The sequence below is a fragment of the Sceloporus occidentalis genome, unplaced genomic scaffold (genome assembly GCF_023333645.1).
Source record: "Sceloporus occidentalis isolate IW3139 unplaced genomic scaffold, rSceOcc1.0.p SCAF_4, whole genome shotgun sequence".
Lineage (NCBI taxonomy): Eukaryota > Metazoa > Chordata > Lepidosauria > Squamata > Phrynosomatidae > Sceloporus > Sceloporus occidentalis.
Window position 1 is genome coordinate 160,661,071 of NW_028316984.1, and position 23,130 is coordinate 160,684,200.

At 39.1% G+C, this 23,130-nt stretch overlaps 1 protein-coding gene across 1 annotated transcript in view; it reads left to right on the forward strand.

Annotated features, from left to right (window-relative positions):
• The window catches only part of PAX9 (paired box 9), a 50,585-nt gene extending 29,150 nt beyond the window's left edge, over positions 1-21,435 (forward strand). Inside the window, exon 5 of the mRNA XM_089523160.1 lies at positions 21,181-21,435. Coding sequence (XP_089379286.1) covers positions 21,181-21,435 — 255 coding nt within the window. The remainder of the gene's footprint in view (positions 1-21,180) is intronic.
• The last annotated feature ends 1,695 nt before the right edge of the window (positions 21,436-23,130 follow it).

A 23,130-nucleotide genomic window follows, 5' to 3' on the forward strand; every position in this document is an offset into this window, starting at 1 on the left:
ACAAAATCCTTCTGCATTCTTCTTTCAGCAGAGATTGTCTGAAAATATTTAGCCCCTGATTCCCAGGGGGTTTCCAAATTTATTACCCTCTTTCTTCTGTAGCTCTTTCTCCTCCTAAGCTGTTTCTAATAGAGACTGTGGTTTGGTTTTCATTGACTGACTCTTGAAGAAAGCATTTCCCACTCCCGATTGTTCAGTACTCCAGTTGTATCCTACTGTTTATACTATATTTTTCAAAGTGGGTAATTATCAGTGGGTCAATTACATTTATGATTGCTATTTCATAATGGCAGATTGATTTAAAACACAATAAGCAAATAATCATGCAATATATTGTAAATGAAGCAGTCATACTGACAATATTCAGTGACTCTTACAAATCTGAATAAGCTGTCATAGGCATTGGGAGTGCTGTTGTCATGCTTCAGCAGTGCCAGTGTGACATTTTCATGTTTTAAGACTGCCAATATACTTTAACCAAAGCCACCATGGCCAAGCTAATACATTTTCATGGCCAACTAAACACATTTTTCTATCAGAGGCAAAAGAAAAGATGGCATCCCCTCCCCAGTGGCATCACTAGGGTTAGTGTCACCCAGTGCAGTAATTGATCTCCTCCCATACCACACCATACAGAATTCTTAGTGGTTTTTTTGTACTAATGTTTCTCATAAATTGTAATTTCTGAACATTACTGAGTGTAATGACAATAATTGTGACATAAACAACTAGTAAAGTTAAAGTTATACCTTTAAATTACAATTTCATACATACAGCTTAAATGTATTTACATGTATTTTGGTTTTACATGGTTTCATTTGGTTGAAATGAAAATTTGGTAAGATCTGATATTTTTAAAGAAAAGTTTAAAAGACTTTTAAATATTAAATATTAAATATTATTTTATTTTTTTAAAAATGAGGCCTCTCCTTCTCCCACCGAGCCTTGCCCCATTCACACCATCTCTTCCTGTGTGTGCAGGCATTTTAAAGGGATGCAGGTGTACACCACAGTCTGTTTTCTGCCTAAAGACAGCTGTTTGGGGAGCAGTGGTGTCACCCCCTACACCTCCTAGTCCACATATCAGAAGCTGATTTCACTGGAGCTTCAATACAGGCAATAGGAAGTGTCCCCCACTGCACCCAAGACAGCAGGCCAGTTTAAGGAGCCCATCTCAGTCTTAAAATAGCTAGAGAATTCAGAAAGATCAGCTGGAAGTTTGCCATTGTTCCCCATTCCCACATCTACTGCCTGAGGCAGTTGCCCATTTTATCTCACGAGAGTCAGCCATACATGAGTAGTGAATCTTATGGTCTAGAAGCTATATAATGATGGTGTACTAGTCCTAAAGCAAACTTACTGGCAACTAAGTTCCATTCTAAGCAAATATAGGGATTTATTATTGTAAAGTATGGATTAATTACTGGCTCAAATGGCAATTTATAGGTAATAATTTCAGAATGCCAAGGACATGCCAGCTGTAACAATTTGTTACTGTAACAGTCATGTTGTTTGTTTTCGAAAAGTACACTGACTAATCAGTTTCAGTGGGCTTTTCTGTGTCTTTTCTGATTTCTGTTGCTCTCTGTAGTGCAGGAATGATGATAACATTCCAGAATTTCTGATAGGGAAGTAAATTTAGCTTGCATTTTACTTACTTACTTACCTACTTACTTACAGTATTTATACCCCACCCTTCAGCCCTAAAGGCTCTCAGAGCAGCTTACAATTACAATTTTAATTATTTTAGCCCTTGAAATGCACACTGTGTTATGACAGAAATGTACATGTATACTCTGAAGAGCAGATCTCTTATTAATTTTAAAACATTTATGTCCCACTTTTCTTCCAGGAGCTCAAAGTAGTTACACCAAAAATAGAACAACCTGATTCACAATTACACCAATTTTAATTTAACAATAGATATCCTTTCACTTTATAATATAAAAACGAAAGATGAAAAACACATCATCAACAGCAGAAACTACAATGCAAAAACCATCAAAATGTTTCTAACATTTTTAGAAAAAAACATGTAATGTTTAAAAGTAGTAAATAAAAACTACATGCTAAATGCCTACTCAAAAAAGGAGAGTTCCCTCCAGTTTTCAGAAGGCCTTTCTGGAAGTGAGACTGCACTGTCTTGGATTGCTATTGAAGAAGCAAGAATCCCCTTGAAGTTAATCTTCATAATTTAAACAGACTAGTTTTGGAAATAGAAGTCCTTCAAATGATGAGAGGATTTTCTAACCAATGGTTTTATGTGGCTCTACCTTATTTAAAGTAAAACAAAACAAAATATCAGTCAGTTACAAAACAGAGTTTTGTACTCTCAGAAGAAGCCTGGAACTTTCCGTGGTTTTTCATGCCTGTCTTAAGAAGACCTCTGCTGATATTTGGTTCTAGTCAATGTCCGCCTTGATATTTGAAGATTTTTTTTTTTAAAAAACCCTCTTTTATAAGAAACAGCTACTTATTTATTTATTATATATTTATTATGCTTTTCTGTTTTAGGAAGGGGAAAAACTCCAAACGATTCACAAAATATAACCATAACAAATACAATTAAACCACCCAATGCAATAATAAAACAGTCTAAAAACAATTTAAAATTGGTAAAATAGTCAGGGGTAGTTAGCCTGGGAAAATACCTGGGCAAATAAATGTGTCTCAGGTTGTCGGTGGAAAAACTCCATGTGAGGAGCTCATCTGAGGTCAGAGAGGAAATTGTTCCACTTGGTGGGTGCCACAGAGGAGAAGATTCTCCTCTGCACAATGACCAAGTCAGCATCAGTATATACTATACCCTCCAACATTTAATAGGTAAAACTGGAGCATGTGGCTGAGCAACATCAGAGTGTGGTCAAAAAGGTGTGGCTAGTCAACAAGAGAACAAAAATTATTGATGAGGAAAACCACACAAAACTACTATTTTAAGGAGAGAAGCCCTGGAACTGTGCAATACAAATGAAAAACAACAACAACCCAAATGCACCTACTGAGACAGGCAGGAAATAACTTGAGTGGAAACTATTTTTCCCCACTTTGAACTCAGCTCACAGCAACTGAAATAAGCTGACAACAAAGGAGAAAAGTAGAAAGAGGAGAGAGAAACAGGGATATTTTAAAAGCATATGAGAAAATACGACAACAGAAGATTAATCGTGACTGTCCCTATGAAACTGGAACAGTTGGAGAGTATGCACAAAGCCATGGTATGGTAGGAGAATGGAAAGCCATAAATAGTCTATACAGAAGAAGGCAGTTTCTTAGATAATCAAGTCTGTACCATTTGTGTTTGTGGTGCTTGAATGATGGAGAAGTTGCAGTGTTACTTCATATTCTTCTCATTCCTGAAGAGATGCTTTCACCTGGGCTGAAGACTACAATATTGTTTTCCTGAGAACTGTTATTGGTTTGAAAAAGGAAAGCTATTCATAATCTGTACAGACATCTCTTTCTTAACTTTGGGAAACAAGCTTTGCATTGGTTATCTGTTGGATCATTATGACACGTATATGGTTATCAGAGTTTGGAAATGTTATTATTTGGATTACACCTCCCAGGATCCCTCAGGTCAAAGATTAATTTGTCCAAGATGAGATAATTGCCTTATTTGATGGTAGCAGGTTTTCATATTAGCTGGATATTGCTCAAAAACCTGCAAATCCCACTATCCTAGAACTGAGAGTGGCTCAAATAAATAAAGATTTGTATGCCATGGGAAGTGATGCCTCTCTCAAATTATCCTATTCTTTTCTCTTGAAATATCAGTTCTCTTTCCACTAGCTTTTATATTCTGCATATTATCTCATTTTGAACAAGCTTCTTGTCTGCTGGAAGACAGTAATTAGTAAGTCACACATGAAGGCAAAGGTAAAGATTTTCACTTGATATGAATGTCAAGTCACAACTGACTGTAGGGGGTGGTGCTCATCTCCATTACTAAGCCAAAGAGTCAGCATTGTCTGAAGATGACTCTGTGATCATGTGGCTAGCATGACTGCATGGAATGCTGTTACCTTCCCACCAAACTGGTACCTATATCTACTTGCATTTGCATGCTTTCAAACTGCTAGGTCAGCAGAAACTGGGATTAGTAACAGGAGCTCACTCTGTCATGCGGCATTTGGGCCTCAAACTGACAACTTTCTGACATTATGATCGTCAGAACTGGTGTCTTAACCACTAAGCCACTGCTTATGTATGTCACACACACATTTGTATTATTTGCAGAAGCAAATCTTAACAGCTCAAAATGTGGGCCTGTTACACAACAGCAATAGTGCTCTGCTGTTATAACTGGATGCCAGCTCCTAAATTCTAGGTCATGTATGTGGACAGTGAAGGCACTGTTTATCTGCACTTAAATGCCAAGGGATTAATTTCACAGCTCATCTCAAGAAATTGATTTAAATCTATGAAAGTTCATACCAAATCTCAAAGGTGCTGCTAAAATTTCCACCCTTTCCTTTATAATGTGGAGTAATTTTAAAGAGCCAGCATGATGTAGTGATTTGAACGATGGACTATGGGTGCAGATCAAGGTTTGAATCTCAGTTCAGCCATATATATCCACTGGAGTGCCCTTGGGCAAGTCACACTCTCTCAGCCTCAGAGGATGGCAATGGCAAACCCCCTCTGAAGAAACTTGCCAAGAAAGTCCCATGATAGGGTCACCATAAATCATAAATGACTTGAAGGCACACAACAACAACAACAACAACAATTTTAGACTATGGACTTAGTATGATGTTGGCAGAGATTATTCTTTAGATAACGTATTTCATCACTTATTCAGTGAGGGATTTTATGCTTTTGCCCCCAAGTCCCACCTTGATGGCACTAATTCTTTCTGGATAGCCTAATGAGACTTTTTACAACTTTCAAAGCATGCATTGCATGAAGAGCTTTAGCATATAAAGGCCAAATCTCCCTTTACCTCCTAATATACTGCTGTTTTCATACCACTTTTTCTAGATGCTGCAAATAAGTGGTGTTGAGAACTGTATTCTCATTTTTCTTTACATGTGTGCATGCATGTTCTTAGGCAGATAAAATGAGTTTGCTTAGAAAAGTAGCTCAGTCTCTTTTAATTGACCATTTAGCTGCATAAATGTTTGTACTCTCTGCCACCTTGTCCAAAATCAATAGTGGGAGAAGACTGTAGAATTCTGTCTAGCATGCTGATGCAACTTTTTTTTTTTGGGGGGGGGGTGAAATTCAGTTTTTAAATCAGTAGGACCTACTCCTGTGGAAATGTGTAAAGAGCTGACTGCCAGGTAATGAGACAGTGTGATCTTATGCATGTCTACTCAAAAGTGAGTCCAACTGAGTTTTTTTAGGACCTACTTCCAGATAAGTGTGCATAGGATCACAGCCTTAAAAAATATAGCTGTGTTAATTGCATCTTTACTAAACACCACATCTGTGAATAAAGTTTCCATCATATGTAAGCTGATGATAGTGGGTAATGTGTTAAGTCTTCTCTTGGGTCTGCATACATTGGTTTGATTATATAAATCATATTTACCATCCAATAAAGAGAAGTGATGTAGCATACTCACATCCTGTGTATTTACACTTGGCTCACATTAACTTCCTATTACATTACCTCTCTAATATTACACATATATGATCAGCATTTCAGCCCTCATTCAGAAATACAATTTCTTGAGATCCCATGAGGCTGTACTTTCAAGAAATAGGTTAAAGGGTTTAAGATAATGTCTTCATTTTCTGTTAGAATTACAAATATGCAGGCATGCTGCCATGCTCCTCGGTTATGTAAACATACAGTTTTAATGACTGTTTTGCAAATATGGCATTGAATCTGTTGGGCACACATCTTTAAATTTTGCTGAGCAGTAGGTTTCAAATGACCAGTCTGGAAGTTATCTGTTTGTGGAGGAATGGCAAAATAAATAAATAAATAAAGAAAGAAAGAAAGAAAGAAAGAAAGTCCTGAAAGCTAAGGCTGAGGACAGAATGGCTTTTCAATGTTGAATGCTTTTTCAACTGCAAAACCTATGCTTCACACAGTTCACTGCATGCAGCTCTTGTTCAGAGAATAACCGTGCCTTGGAAATCATGAAGTTTCTTGCATCATCTTACAGCCTGGTCATATGAGCCTTAGTGAGAGGCAGGGATGTGGGCCAGGAGCAGCATGTGTACGTGTGAATTTATTTTACAAAATATATTCTGCCTTTCCACTGTAAAATCCTGGAAGCAGTGTGGCTCTCCAGATTAGTAACATTAAAACCAATTGTGCAGTTAATATAAACAGCAGCAGCTCATCTCAATGATTGCTGTTTCTGTAAAGAGTTATTAATTGGTGCTAACAGCTTAGGCAAACAAAGTTAACCTCAGTCTGGTGTCTTAAAGATAATAATGAGGGCACCTGGGGGGAACATTCCACATCTGGGATGCCCCTGCAGATTTACCCCCATTTCCAGTCACTGTTAGAATTTCTGAATATAACAGGAACTAGAGAAGAGCATGAGGTGCAGATTTCAGTGGGGAAAACAGGTCAGTATAGAAGAGGGTGACAGTTTTGGCATCTATGGAGTGCTACACAAACCATATGGATTTAAAGAACTGGGTTACAATCTTAATTCCCAAATTTGCTACCTAGAGAGGGAGTTAGCATTGGGTGGCTCTGTCAAAGAGGGAGAGCTTCATGAGTACAGGGGGCATATCTGTTTTGGAGTACCAGTTTAGCTGAGGAACTCTCCAGGATATTCCAAGGACAGACAGTCTTGAACAAAAAAGGCATCCTTGAATCTACTTGATCCAAAACCAGTTCCTTCCCCTTTGAAGTCACAAGATCACACTCAAAATGCCGGTGTAGGTCTTTTTCTTCCAGCTAGAATGAAAGAGGGAGAGAATGGAAATAAAACTTCAGTAAACAGAAGAAAAAGTTGATTTCCCCATTACCATTACTGCTCATTGGATGGCAGATGCTCTGCCACTTCATTCCCTCCCTCTAGTTTACATATCCAGGGGTAGCTATGTTGGCCATATAGCAAAGTAGAATAATATCCAAAATCCTTAAAATAGTGATACCTCCATTGAACCAACCAAAATGCACAATGTACATGTTGCAGTCTTTTGAAACTCCAGAAATGGGAGATTGAAAAAGTCCAGAAAATAAAACTTTAAATTCCAACTCAATTTAAATTAAAAGCAGCAGCCTTTTGTCTTGCTAATGGAATTCAAAGTTTATTTCCTAGACTACTTCCAGTACCCACATGGCCAGAAAGAGTACCCCTCTATACCATCTGAACTGAGGGCAACAACCACAACATCTTGACAAAATGCATCACTATGACTAACATCATCATTTTTTCCCTTTCTCCTGTATGATTTTTAACACTTTTGCCTGACAAACAAGCCAGTGGGGCTTTCAAAGCTTGCAACATGCATATTGTGCATTTTGGTTGGCCCAAGAAAGGTATGACTGTTTTGTGGATGTGGGATGTTATTGTACTTCCCTCTAGTTTGGATTTATTTGGCCATTGCAGCATTAACTCTCAATAAATACAATCAAACCAAAGGTAAACAATGTCTCATTATTTTCAGGAGAAGAATGAGAGAGAATTGGCCACATGCTTAAATCTCTTTGATTTAAACCAATGGAATTTAAGACTTTTACTCTAGCTGGAGTATGATTACGAATTATTGTAGTTATTTGCTATGAATTTGACTCTTTCCAACGCTATGAATGAGAGACTTCCAAAAACCCAGATCATCAACTATTCTGCTCAGGTCTTGAAAACTTGGGGTTGTGGCTTCCTTGATTGAATCAATCCACCTGTGGTGCGGTTTTGTTTTCCTACTGTCTTTCAATTCACCTAGCCTTATCATCTTTACCAGTGAGTCACATCCTCTCATGATGGGTCCAAAATATGACAGCCACAGTTTAATAATCTTGGCTTCTAGTGAGAGTTCATGCCTGATTTGCTCTAGGACTCATTTATGTGTCTTTTTAGTGATCCATAGAATCCACAGAACTCTCCTCCAGTACCACATTCAAATGAGTGTCTTCCTCTAAGCTGTCTTCATTGTCTTGCTTTCACAATCATACATAGAAATTAAAAATACTATGGCATGGTATTTGTAAAGAGCCCTAGTGGCACAGTGATTAAATTCTTGTACTGCAGCCATCCTAGAGAAGACTCCAAGATCCGCTCAGCTTTCCATCCTTTTGTAGATCACTAAAATGAGCACCCAGCTTGTTGGGTGCATTTGGCTTACATACTGAAGAACACCACATGGGAGGTTTACCATGGGTAAATAGCCATGAAATTGTCCGAAATCGTGAAAAAGGTGCGATCGGGGTTCACACTCCCGTGAGCTTCTCCCATCAGCAAATTGTCATGGAGGTGTCGGTGCTCACTTGTCCCATGGGTAAAGTGTCCTTGGAGCTGCCATTTGGCAGGAGGCTCCAAGGACACTTTACTCATGGGACAAGCGAGCACTGACGTGTCCATGACAATTTGCTGATGGGAGAAGCTCACGGGAGTGTGAACCCTAATTGTGCCTTTTTCACGATTTCAGACAATTTCATGGCAAGTTACTCATGGTAAGCCTCTTGTGTGATATTCTCCATTGTAAACTGCTTAGGGAGTGCTAGTTCACTGATAAGCAATATAGAAATGTACTTGGTATTGCTATGTTTTTAAATGAGTTTATCACTATTTACAACTTTTTTCCCATTCAGAAGGGAAAGAATTTGACTGCAGAATAATTAGAATGTGAGAGGAACCGAATTCTGCAGATTTACCCAAATCCAATCCATAGTAGCCGGATTAGGGTAGAGTACAAACAGGGAGTGGGTAAACTGTGACCTATGGATGACATGTGGCCATGAGGATGCCACAGACCTTCTCTACTCCCCAAAACCCACCCATCTGTCCAGCAAATGGCAAACTAACTCCTGGAAGCTTCTGTAAATGCAACTCACCTTGGGATGATAACTTCCTGTTTGTTAAAAAGACCATGAGGAAATTGTCTTTAGAGGGCAAAGCTTATCCCTTAGATACTTCCGATTTTCTTTTCTAGGACTGACTTTTATTTGGGGATGGTAGAGTGGGGGTATGTGGGCCACAGAGACTTGTGAGAGGAAAAATGTTGAGTGGGTGACCTTCAGGATTTGCCCACCTTAGACATAAAGATGTAACAGAGACATAATCAGATATAATTTATCAATTGTGGCTATTTTGTGCAACCACCCTGTAAATTAAGTATTTTATTTGACCCCAGTGGGGATCTATTTAAGGCCACTAGGAAAGCTTATGACTAAGCTGAACTTTGAGCCTGGGGATTCCCAGTTTGACATTAATTTTGACATTAACAAATGACTGCATTAACAAATGAAATGGTAGCTTGACTTACATGTAAAGTTTCCAAGAACAGCAAGCCATGTTGTTCAGCAGTAGATTCATCTGAGTAAAACAAAATTTATATATTATTGGGAATTTCCAGAAACATAATCACAGGTTGAATTTTGTTCCCCAATTTATCTCAGATTGACTTTCTGTCTTTTTTGTTGTCTGCATGGTATACATGCTTATAGTATGATATGGCTTTGCTAGGGCTTGTAGAGACCAAGGTCCAGGTTACTGTCTATTGTCATGAAAGACATATTCTACGGTATTGTCCTTCTCTTCCCTTCGCCAAAACCTACATGAAACTCACAATTATGCGAAGTGCCAAAGTATTATCTGTAACTTAGTACAAAAGTTATTATGTGTTTATGTTTTCCTGGACTTGCCTTGTTGATATCAAGACAGGCATGCTCATGTATGTTTCTGTTACAGAGGAACATACCCTTGGAGTGTAGTGGAGTCTCCTTCCTTGGAGATCTTTAAGCAGAGGCTAGATGGCCATCTGCTGGGGATGCTTTGATTTGGATTTCCTGCATGGCAGGGGGTTGGACTGGATAGCCCGTGTGGTCTCTTCCAACTCTATGATTCTATGATTCTATGTAGGTAGTAGGCCATGGGAAAGGCCAGTGCTTGAGGTTGTACAGAATTCCTGCTAGTCCACACAGATCAACACTTCAGTGGAAGCAAATAATTTGATCTGGTATTAGGCAGCTTTGTATGTATTCCATACCACTAAGTGAAAAGTCAAAAGTGTACATGACAGGTTTGTCAAACTGAGGCAAGCTTTTTGATACAAGTTCCATTTGGAACCAAACCATTTTCTAGATGTGTCATACACAGAACCAAGGTTTTTTATTTATGGTAGTCATAAGGTAAATCTATTATAAGGTTTTCTTGGCACATTTATTCAGAGGTGATTTGCCATTGCCATTCTCTGAGGCTCAGACGTGCCCATGGTCACCCTTACCCGTTGAATAAGCTGTTCCTACTGTACAATGTAAGACAAGTACATTGATGAATTTCTTTTGTAATTACTTCAGTAGTATAATGTATATTCAGATTTTGTGAGGCCAGGAATGGAACTGGAGGTTTATAGTGGGAAAAAATATTCTGCTTAAATTATATCTTAAGTCCTATATAGGTATGCAAATAGTGACTTACTTCAGTATGAGGAGAGTGATTGTGTTGCATAGCCTTGTCATTCCCTTACATTGTCTGCAAAAAAGAGATCTATGTACATATGTATCAGTATATCTCTATGCAGGCCAGAAATTCAATAACATGGATTTCTGGCTCACGTGAAGAACTAAAATATTGTTTTTAGGCAGATCTCAGAAGTAAGAAATTACAAGTAAATGTAGGCACTAGCAATGAGTTATTTCTTTGTTTGTTCATAATGGAAACACAGTGAAGTTGCATTCATAGAGTAGTGCAAGCAGACATGGCTGGACTTTATTGATGTAACAAATAATACTCTTTACATACTTTTGAAAGAGCATTTTTAGGCAATTGGTATGATTTCCCCCCACGTTTTATGCACTTATCAAATCTAAATCCCCTCACTTCCCAAAAGGAATTAAAAACAAACATAAAGGTAATGATTAACACAATGAATAATTCTTTCACATTGTAATAAGCAACAGAAGTAAATAATTTCCCAAGCACTATAATAAATAATGGAAAAAAATTACTGTCAAAAGTAATTTTCTGACTTCTGGCAGTATGCACGTATGCTCCATCCTTTAGGTATGTGTGCTACTGACAGGAATGCTGAGTGGAGGTTCACCATCACATGCATAGTGCCTGGGAAGTTGGCATATGTGGTGGTGTGGCTTCCTTTTATGTTAAGGCAAGTCACAATATATATCATACTGTATAGTCTTCAAGTTGCCTGTCAGCTTATGGTGACCCACATCAATTTCATAGTTTACATAGGCAGCTTTGTGAGTTCCTTCCTCTGAAATGTAGCCTACAGCACCTGTTATCCAATGTTGGCCTCCCATCCAAATACTAACCAGGGCTAACCTGCTTAGCTTCCAAGATCAGATGGGATTTGGAAACTTTTTAGTGTATATATACTCACCTGAAAAGGACCTGAACCACAGTTGACATATTTCCATATTCTTTCCTCGCTCTACCTCTAATTCTTCTGCGTCTATTTGTGGTATGTTTTTAGGGTAGCAATCTGTCTTACCTTCTCTTTGCAAAGTGCCAAGTACAGTGATAGTGTTGTAACAATAAAAGTGTTTGCTTTTTTTGACAGTAGACTGAATGTGCATAATGGGGTGGGGGTGGGTGAAATAGGGCCAGTGGTGTGATCCTGATGCAACCCACCCAAACAGGGACTTTAAATTTACATGCTTTGGTGTCAAAATGAAGCTGCTATGTCAGCTCTCTAGCAGGTATGTAGCAATTCCTCCAGCATCTCCAGCACTACACTTATGACTGGAGATCTTAACCCATTTTAATTCTATTACAGTACTAGCTTGATTTCCTCATTCTACCCCATTTTGATTAAATTGGTGTAACTGAAGGGTAACTTCCAAAGGAGGCCTTTTGGCCTGTAAATCTTGTGTCAATTGAAATAGAAGTGTAAAAATGCATTTTGCTAAACATATACACTGTGGAAAAGACATGGGGATTAGACTTAGTTCTTCTGAGGTTCCAGCTCCCCTCTGACCCTTGCAAAACATTAATTCTGAGCTGTTGAAACAATTCAAAACGTCTCCCCTGTGGTTTTTCCCTCTTAGATACTGAGCAAAAAAATAAAATAAAAATGAACATAGGTTACATTCCGCTTCAAGCACTTCTAAAATAATTAAATTTCCTTTTATAAACAATGGCTTCAATTATGGTAGTAATATTTACAGAACTTAAAAAAATGTTTCTCAAAACCCAGCACTTAAGAAAAGACTTCTAAGTTCCTTGCAAACCCATAAACACCACAGGGTCTCCCAACCCCTGATTTTGCATTTTGGTATTCATTTCCTTCAACTGAAAAGCACTGGATAAATTATTGGCCCAATATATACAGGGCCCTGGAATTTAATCCCCTCCATTTCATCCTTAAGTGAATGTAGTTCTTGTAAGAAGTGCCAGATTAACAAATGGGACTCAGTTTTCATTTGTTAACTCATATACTTTAAATTACAAGCAATTCCCTCTCCTTGCCCTCAGTATATGGTTGCAATTCTTTCTACACTTACATGGCAGTAAAAGCAGTCAAACCAGTGGGACTTGCTTCTAAAACCTCAATCCAGTTGTTAGTAGTTGTTGGTATTGTGTGTCTTCAAGTTGTTTCTAACTTATGGTGACCCTAAGGCAGGGTTTTCTTGGCAAGTTTTGTTCAGTGTGGATTTGTCATTGCCATCCTTTGAGGCTGAGAGAATATGACTTGCCCAGGGTCACCCAGTGGATTTAAATGGACTAGCCATTCAGTGGCTCAAACCACTAGGCTCTTCCAATTGTTAGTACCAACAAGAATAGACACATTGAATCGATTGCTGTATTTACATACATTGATGTAAATTCTATTGGTTCAATGGGTCTAGAGATGTGAAGGCCTGGAAAAAAATGGGAAAAATTGAAAAGTGGGAGGGATGGGGATGGGAAAATACAATATAGAGTGCATTCTTTTAGAATGATGAATAAAATGTTTAAGACAAAATGTTCATGTATTTAGTGCCCCCAAATTATTTATGAAACCTATGCAAGGAAGACTTTTATGTAAGATAGTGTATACTGCAATGTCTAGTTTTGGTTTCCTTTTTATTTTTTAAACTGAAATAAGTGCTTTAATTTTATTTATTTATTTTTGTTTGTTTGTTTGTTTTAATTTATATCTTGACTTTCTCCCAAGATGGAGTTCAAAGATGCTTAACAACCACAGTGAAAACGATACAAGATATAAAAATGAACAAAAAGTCACTAAAGAACATACAGAGAGTAACTACTAATTATATAATGAACTTACAATACTAGTACTTGACTGACTTGTTTTTATCAAGGAAGATATTTTCAAAATGATTCCAGAGCTTTGGAAGTAGTTGTAAGCTACCACTGGTTTTCAATATATGTAATTATTCTTTATGCAAGCTCATACAGCTTCCTATTGAAACTACTCAAGGAGATATGTTATGGAGGTTTATTCAAGCTTGACATCTGAGGAAATGAAATAGTGTTTACTCCAGGATAACTGGAAGTTGTGATAGACACAATAATCTGTGAAGTTGGTATCTTTATTATTCCACTACTACAGCTTGACACTGGAGGAAGTGAAATAGTGTTTACTCCAGGATACAAGACTTGAAGTTGCTGTTTCATGGACTTCTATTTATCACTTTAAACACAGAGTCAAGTACTAGTACTTTAGATACTATTTGTCAATAAAATCCATTTTGCAAAACACTGTTTTGTCCTGTATATGATTACATAATTGTCAGTTACTTTCTTGATATGTTGTGGGTTGTGTAATTTAGTTCATTATATAATTTGTAGTTGCTCTATGTATGTTCTTTCATTACTTTTTGTTCATTTTTAAATTTTATATTATATTTGATACTTTGTGTAGTTTTCCCCATGTTTTCTTTTTGAGACCCTGTATTTCTTTTGTGTCAGTATTTAGGCCTGCATGATGCAATAGAGAAAAGAGATAGAGAAAATTTAAACTTTCAGAAATCTTATATGTCTATATGGGTGTAATCTGGGAGTAACAACTGGATTTAGCTTAAGGACTGTAGAGCGCAACTATTTTCATATCTGAATCAGATTTTAAATTTGGTTTTTTAAAAAATATTTTCGATCAGGATGAGCTACATTGCTTGTGAATCCAATTCAACCATACATGGCTTGAAAATATCCCCCACCCAAAAACAAACAAACAAACAAACAAACAAACAAATAAATATCCAAAAATGCAACCCTTGATTTTGCTATTTTACATAAGGCACACCATTTAACTATACCATTGTTAGTCTGTAGATTCAATATGTAGAGAAATACATACAAAGGGCCATTATATATAATGGATCTTGAGTATCCACTGATTTAGTAATCCACAGGGGGATAACTGGAACCAAATCCCAGCAGATACCAAGGGCCCATTGTACATATGCTTTTTAAAACAAATGCTGTCTTCCACTTTCTATCTTTGTTCACAAGGTTCACAAAGTTCACAAGGGATGTGTGCTAGAGTGACATCCATGAATATTTCATGCATCAGATGGTAGTAAAGTTATTGTCACAGAGGGGTCTAATATTATTTCATTTGGGGCAAAGTAAGATGGTGTAGAAGCTGTAGAGCTATGGGAGGGAATGAAGGAAATAACCCCCAAATAAGAATTCTGCCTTTCACAGACTTTTCCTTCAGGCACCACTTTTTAGGATTACAGTAATTTCAAACTTCGGTTGAACATTTAGGTAATAGAATTTAGGCATCCAAAGAAAAAAGACAAGCAAAGTAACCAAGGGAGTGTGAACACAGCAGACATTAAAGTTGTAGATGAGAATGATTTTCAGTGCCTCATTCCTTGCAATTCTAGAAATTTGAGGTCTGAAGTAAAATTTCATGGGGGGCAAAATTATTATTGGGTAGTCAATGCTCTCATTTTGCCTCTCCTTGGTAATGACATATCTGGATGTGTGTATTTCTAAAAGCTTTAATGTATGCCACATAACAAATGATGCTCAAGGGCATTTTTAAAGACATGCTGAATGGGGCCTGGTGGCTTTATTCAGTTCCTCATGTATAGCAAAAGACACTCCCTCTGAGTTGAAGGCTTCATTGTAGTAGTTGGATCAGGGCTGGGCAATAGTAGCCCTCTAGATATTTTGGAACTGCAACTTCCCTACCTCCTTTCCCTTGGCTACAAGGCTGATAATAATTTTAGAGCTCCCCAAAATAGGACAAAAAACCTTGTTGTTGGGACTTGAACTTCCAGTATACTATGGTTGATGGCTATCTAGGTAAATTCTAAGAGTTCTAACCCAAATAATTAACTTCACCAAGTTTTGGAGAAATCCATGTTCTAATGTGTTTTCTCACTAAAAGCTCATTAGGTGAGTTCTTAGCATATCACCAGTCCAGTTCAAATGCATTTGGACTCCCTACATTATTGACTGTAGACACTGAGACTGTAACAGGGCTAATGCCCACTGAATAACCACTATGAAGGAATGAGTATGGCCTTGCTGCAATGTGTGCAACTTTACATCATTGTATCTCATTCAAAGCATGGCCACACTGACATGAGAAATCATACTGGCTGTGTGACCTTACTGTAGGACAACTCTACTTCCTCCTGATCCAAACTGTGTCATGATGTGCCCTGCATATTCCTGTGTGGCGTCTACATTGCCTAGGGTCTAAGAGCATCTCAAGAAAATCAGTGTCTCACTGGGGTGCCTGCCTAATGGGATAAATGAGGTTAATTATATCAACAAACACCCCTCTGGGGAGAAAATAAGATAAACCTGAATAATCCACTCTGAAATCCTGGAAAAGAGGAGAGAATATATGGAATAAAGCTATTATTTAATTTAAGATTTAACATTAATAATATTGGGGCAGTACAGACTGCCCCAAAACGGTGGGCTGCAGTTGCCCATTTTAACTGTGGAAGGATGCCACAGCTGCCAAACCACGTGGTGTCCCTCCATAGTAAAAAGAACCCAGTTCTTCCGGGTTCTTTTCATGGTGTGTTGCACACTCATGATGTACACAAAACGCAGCGATGTGGAGATGCTGCATGGTAGCGGTATCATCATGGCGGCACCCATGTGGACAGGATGCCGCCATGATGCCGCCGCCCGTATGGACCAGGGTTCCAGAGCGTGTGCTTGCCACACGCTCTGGAACCCTAGTTTGGCCGGTGTGTCTCAGGCCATTAATAATATTTAATATTTAATTTAGTATTTAATATTTTATTTAATAATATTTAGTATGTAAGTGACAAGAGTCATTTACACACTAAATGACAAGTGCTGGATGATCCATATCTGTAGATTGCCCTTCTTCTTCTTCTTCTTCTTCTTCTTCTTCTTCTTCTTCTTCTTCTTCTTCTTCTTTAAAAAGAAGGTCAGGATCCTGGATCAGGAGACATATTGTACTGTATAAGTCTCCCATCTAAACTCCCAAACTCTTCTCAGCTGGTGGACAGCAGGGGGGAGTGATAAGAGAGCAGCAAATAAAAGTGTCCAGGTATGTTTCTATAGCTGGACACAGACTAATGACATCATATTTAGGGACCACTGAAGGATCCATGGGAAAACCTGGAAAATACCAGCTGCTGAACATCCAGATATAGATAGATATTCAGATGATTCTCTGCTGTCCACCAGCCAAGAAATGGCTGATTGGGGGAGGAGGTTGTATCAGACAAAAGTGGGTTTGAGGGTGATTTGGGTCATTTTATGGTCCATACAGAAGTCCGACTTCTGCAACAACCAAAACAGCATGTTACAGTGGTAAAAGTTGGACTTAATGGCATTGTAACCTACGAACAGAATGTCAGCCAATAGGTTAGATTCAAGCATAGTCATGATAAGAATTTAGCCACTGAAATCAATGGGATTTAAGCCAGTCATAATTCACTTTCACTGGGTTGAAACCTCCAAAAACCTTTCACAGGACACTTTCAGTCTTGAGCTGTTCCACTGGCTGAAGGGTGGGAAGGTGATCTTTGTCAGTTTCCCATTCCTTGCAGTTTCTTTGTTTCTTTGAAAATCTGAACCAGGGAGTTGGACATCTTCCAAAATGGGGAGCGGGGGGGGGGGGGGGGGACTAGCTCTGGGGACAACCAAGGGAGCAGGAACTAATAAAAATCCTCTGTCTTTCTAAAACTGGAGCCAGAGCTTGGAAACTTTTTGGACTTTAACTTTCAGAATCCTCTGATAAACATGACCACTGGTTCCTGGGAGTTGTACTCCAAAACATAACTTTTCCAAACTTTGACTAGCTTTCTGAGTGAGAGTCTACTTGGGGATGCCATATCTGGCTAAAAACTTCAGATCCTTATTTCAGTGGCTCTGCATGACTAAACCTGGACACAACACCATGAAGCTGAATCTAAACATAACACATGTATAATATTGGCTTTGAGAACTTCATTGTCTCCCGGTTGTTTCCTTTGACAGAATGACAGCAGGATTGGGCCCAGAGTTGTTGTTATTCTCTGAGTGTTTGTGTAAGCTGGTGGTCCAGGTGTCTGTTTGTATAAAGAAGGGAGAGGCACAGTAGGAATTCACAGTGAATGACATTTTATTTAAATAAAGCCGGCCTGTTTTTTAAACCATCGCAAATGCCTCCTGTCCTCACTGAAATACATTCAAAGCAGGATCATTTTTGTGCCTGCTCACGTGTTCTGCTTTTTTTGTTTGTTTGTATCTTTTAGTATTTTTATTTTTCCAAGTCATCACTCTTCAAATATGTGAATTAGGTTTTATGCTAAAAGGAAGGGGAAATCTACCAGAAAGTCTTCTTTCCTACACAAACTCCATGAAAATGGTTGTGTGAAGCTCCCTACTCAGATGTTAAACATTTGGGGGATACTCAGCACTGCAGAAGAGGAAGTGGGCCATCCCAGCCTCCTCTGTCATAACTGCTGTTGCCCTCTAAACTTGGGAACCAGTGGGTCTGAAATAACAGCTGGTGGCCTCCACATCAGTGGGGCTGCTTTTGGGTTTTAGTTTGAATTTTAAAGGAACTAATCAAGATGCTCATGCCACTGTGGGGTTAGAGTTCAACACCTTAGATCAGTGGGCCCCAAACCGTGCTCTTTAAGAGATTTTGGACTTCAGCTCCCAAAATCCCAGACTATTGGCCAACGTAGCAGAGGCTTCTGGGAGCTGAAGTCCAAAATCTCTTAAAGAGCACAGTTTGGGGACCACTGCAGTAGATACTTCTTTGAAAATTCAGGCAGAACTCCTAAATAGATTCAAAACCTCACTAACGTGGGTTTAATCCACACTGCAGAGTTCAGGCAGTTTTACACCATTCTAAGTGCTATAGTTCAATGCTATGGAATTCTGGGATTTGTAGCTTTGTGAGATATATACCCTTCTCTGTCAGAGAACTTTGGTGCCACAACAAACTACATATCCCAGGATTCCATAGCATTGACCCATGGCAGTTAAAGCTGTGTCAAACTGAATTATTTCTACAGTGCAGATTAGATCATGGAAGCCGCTAACTGCTACTGATAGAAAGCCTCCAGTATAACAGAGTGGGGAAGGGGGTGCGTGTGTGTTGAGTACACACATATTTTTAATACTTTAATTCTGAACAAATTCTGCCAAGAAAACTCTGTGACAGGACCGCCTTAGGGTCACCATAAGTCAGAAATGACTTGAAGGCATACAACAACAACACTTTAAGAATAGGCTTCTGGTATTTTCCCAAGTGCTGTATATAACACCTCATGCAATGGGAAGAAGGTTATCAGTTGCAGCCATTACCAGGACACTGCTACAATCTGTTACCTACAAGTACACAGAAATAACTTTTGTTGATTTTTTAAAAACACTGTTAGGCCTAAATATGTGGAATCTGACTTCTTCTACACTCAATATGTAGCAAATGTAACAGCTCTTATCATTCTCAGATGTGTGTGTGTGTGTATGTGCCTTGAAGTCACCTGTTGACATGACAACTCCATGAATTTCATAGGGTTTTCTTAGGCAAGGGAAACCTCCCAAGAGGTGGTTTTGCCAGTTCCTTCCTCTGAAATATAACCTACAGCACCTGGTATTTATTGGCAGTCTCCTATTCAAATATTAACCAGAGCTGATCCCACTTCATTTCCAAGATCAGAGGGGACCTAGTGCCTTTAGGATATTTAGGCCTATCATTCTCACAGAATGAAGTAAATGATCAAATTAGAAGTCAAGACTTCTCCCATTCCTGTCACTGCCCTGAAGTCTTAGCTTCTTAGTGTCCTAAAACCCTACAACTCCCATTGAACTTGCTCATCCTGCTCAAACCGCTTACAGAACCCCATTGTCTAATCACATCTCAAGAAAAGAAGCTCAACCACAGTAAAGTTCTATCACCACTGCCAAATCCCAATAATCTATTTCCTGCACTTTGCTCAAGTTTGCACTGAAGGGGAAAACCTGGTGTATCACTGGGGCCTCTTGGGTCTGTGGGGAGGATGAGCTGTCTGCACAACAGTTGATACTGGCAGCACTGTTCACACACTGCCGTGGGTCAGTGGCTCACCCAGCTCAGGGGGCGCCCTCCTGACCTCTTCTGCCTTCCACACACGTTCCTCTCTCTCCCCTCACATGTGCAATGCAATCCTCATGCCCAGGGGAATGTCTGGACTGATTCAGAATAAATGGGGGCTCTTTTTATTCTGGAGAATTGCCCCGGAGTGTGGATTGGACCTGTGTTCCACCTGTTTTGGACCTGTGCATTGTCTAAACAGGTCAATGTAGGGACAGGGGAGATTATCACATATCGTTCTCAGAACATTCTGCATCGTAACGTGATGAGAACGTTCCTGGAACGGATATTACCGCATTGAGTAAACTGGAACGTGATCAGAACGTGATTGGAACGCATTTTACCGCACAGCGCTTCCTTTTTCTTGAAACCGTTCCCAGAACATTTTCCACAGAGGTCAATTCAAGCCGAGAGAAATCCATTCTCTCATTCCTCCATCTCCTGATTGGCTGAAAGAATGACAGGCAGGGAGACAGGCAGGCGAGCGACTGCAGTGAGGGAAGGTGTGTGTGTGTGTGTGTGTGTGTGAGGGGGGAAAGAAGGAGGGAGGGAAGGGAGGGAAGTTGGGACAAGGGAGAGAAGAGGAAAGGAGGGAAAGAGAGAGAAAGAGAGAGGGACCCAACCCAACATATCCAAGAGTCATTGGTCCTTTAATGTATTGAATTTTGCTTGCTCCCGTCCTGTCCTGGAAAGTTGAAGTGCCAGCTTTGAATTATGTTAATCAAGCATGCTCAAGGCTCTAACAGCTGTAGTCAGATAACAGGTTTTCACCACCCCCTCTAATGCTAAGCTGTTTGTGTTTATGCTGTCCATTTGTTGCTCACAATTACATTTTCTGGATTTAATAGCAATAGTATTAACATTTCAGTTCTTCTTCATAGCGAACTCAGAACTCTCTAAGCAGTTTACAATCAGTAAGCCAATTATTCCCAAGAAACTAGGTACTCATTTTACCGACTTAGGAAAGGATGGAAGGCTGAGTCAACCTGGAGCCCTCTGTGATCAAACTCACAGTGTCATGGCTGCAGTATGATCATTTAACCACTGCACCAACAGGCTCCTTTAATTCCTTAATTGGATTTAATTTCTCTTACCCCATTGCCTACATCCTACTTGCCATTATATGAAATGGGGGTGGGCAAAGAGTTGAGTGTGAAGTACTTTTGCAGTCTGAACTCAAGTTTGCAGCAACTGAAGTAAATGGAGGGCAACAGGGGGAAGTGGGAAAAGGAGAGGAAAACTGGGATGTGAAAAGCAGGTGAAAAAGCGGGATGACAGAGGATTAATTGGGATTGTCTCTGCCAAATTAGGACAGTTGGAGGATATGGGAAAAATTGTTCCCTGTCACCTATGCAATTGCTCACCCCAATATACATTATTTATATGTACCAGAACTTCCAAGACTACACTGAGAAAGTGAGTCAGGTGTCCTTGAACCCTCACACTAGAATCAATCAGTCCTTGAAAGTGTCTGCCGACTCTTCATTATTTTGTTTCAACGGGCTAACAAAAGTGAAGTGATTGAAAAATGCAACCATTTTCATGTTTTTTCCTCCTCCTCTCTTCCAGACACCAAGTGGCCTTCCAACCGTCGGAAGCTTTGTCTCCACACCAACTATGGCACCATATCCCACCACAGCACAAGTGTCCCCTTATATGGCATACAGCGCTGCTTCTTCTGGTTACGTTGCTAGTCATGGCTGGCAGCATGCTGGCAGCACTCCACTTTCCCCCCACAACTGTGATATCCCAGCATCACTGGCTTTCAAGGGCATGCCAACAGCCAGAGAAGGTAGTCACTCAGTTGCAGCCTCTGCACTCTGATATCGGAAGCATGGCAGAACTATTTCAGCCCAGCCCTGCCTCTTGTTTTCTCACTTTCCCCATAATTTCTTCTTATAGAATGACATTGTGGGTTGATGATATTTCAACCATTTTTCTCTATGACAGTTTGCTTCCAAAAAAGGGTGGCGGGTAAAGCGAAAGATGATGGCAGTTCTATAAGTGTAAATAATGTAAGGAAGTGATAAATGTATTGTTGCACTGTTTTGCATAAGGAAGATCGTACAACCCTCAGAGGGATTGTTGTGTGACTGTTTGATTGGTAAAACCACACCTATTTATTCTAAATCAACAGGACCTTCTCAAACGTGCAATTGTTTCAGATTTTTTTTGCAGGGGGGAAATAGTCAAGGAAAACTGGTAGATAAGTCTACAATTTTAACTGAAAACCGTGACCAAACACAGATTCTTTTCTTGATTACCCGGTACTTCCTATCTTTAAATGTATGGGCAAGTGAACAGTTGTTTTGGTTAACAGATTACTTTTTATAGTAACAAATTATAGAACCAAATGAATACACAACTCTTGTTATTTATCCTGTATTTTATTGTGATTACAAAGGCAGTAATACTTTTGTTTTCTGTATGTAAATATTCATCTGGGTCACTACTCAACTGTTGTCTGTTTTCTTTTTTGTTGTTAAAGGGTGACATCCTAGCTATTTGCTGTTTCTTTTCTAGATTGTGGCATTTGCCTCAGATGGTTCAAGGTTTGGCAGTTTGTTGGGAATGTTTTGTGCACTGGGTGGGGACACCTGCATCTTATAAAGAGAATTTGGGTTCTTCAGTAAAGAACTGAAAGTGACCAATCTGTAATTTCATTGGGTGGAATCTGCAAATGGAAGGCCTCTTTATGTTCACTGGAGGAATTGAGATCCACTGGAAAGTCCTGTCAGAGGGAATGGGGAGATTATTTTTTATTGGTTTCTCCTTCTCCCTGTAACCTCCCCAAGCCACCTCCCATTGTACTGGAGGGTCTCCCAATCCTCCAGAGCAGCTTTTCAGGAGCAATGGGTGAACAAAAGGAAAAAAAAGGAACTGGTGAAAATCCCTCCCCTCCTCCCTTCAGTTGGAGCGTGTTTATGAATAGAATTCCAATAATTGGACATTTAGTTCCAACTTGCTGATTTCAATGGCACTTCAGCATGATTCATTCTTTGGATTATGGCTCAGTTAGTCTTTCATAGGTTATCCTAAAATCATGATAGCACCACAGCTAATATGAAAGATGGACAAAAAGGATCTCAACAAAGTGGAAACTTACATTTAATGTGAAATTTTATGCAGATATTTTTAATTATCCAAGGATAGAATCCACCAGGACGTTCTCCAACTCAAGCATGGCAGAGTTCTTGTGGACTTTACATTCATTTCAGTGGGTGCTTATGCCCTGAGTTTTGCCCCGAGTTAATCAAACCACTGTGAAAGAAAATTGTACTGTATTTGTGTGTGTGGCTTACCTGTGTTCAGTAACTCCAGCCCCAAAAGTTATGTTGCCATTTTAAAATAACAACTGCAACAAAACACAAAACGTGAAAAGTTGTCTTTAATTACTGCTTTATTGAATGTAAAAAAAAAGGGATTTTGGTAAAGTTTACATTATTGTACATAAGCATGTTTCACTCCTATGCATATTGGTGGTGGTACAACAGATATTATTTATAATGTTTACGAATT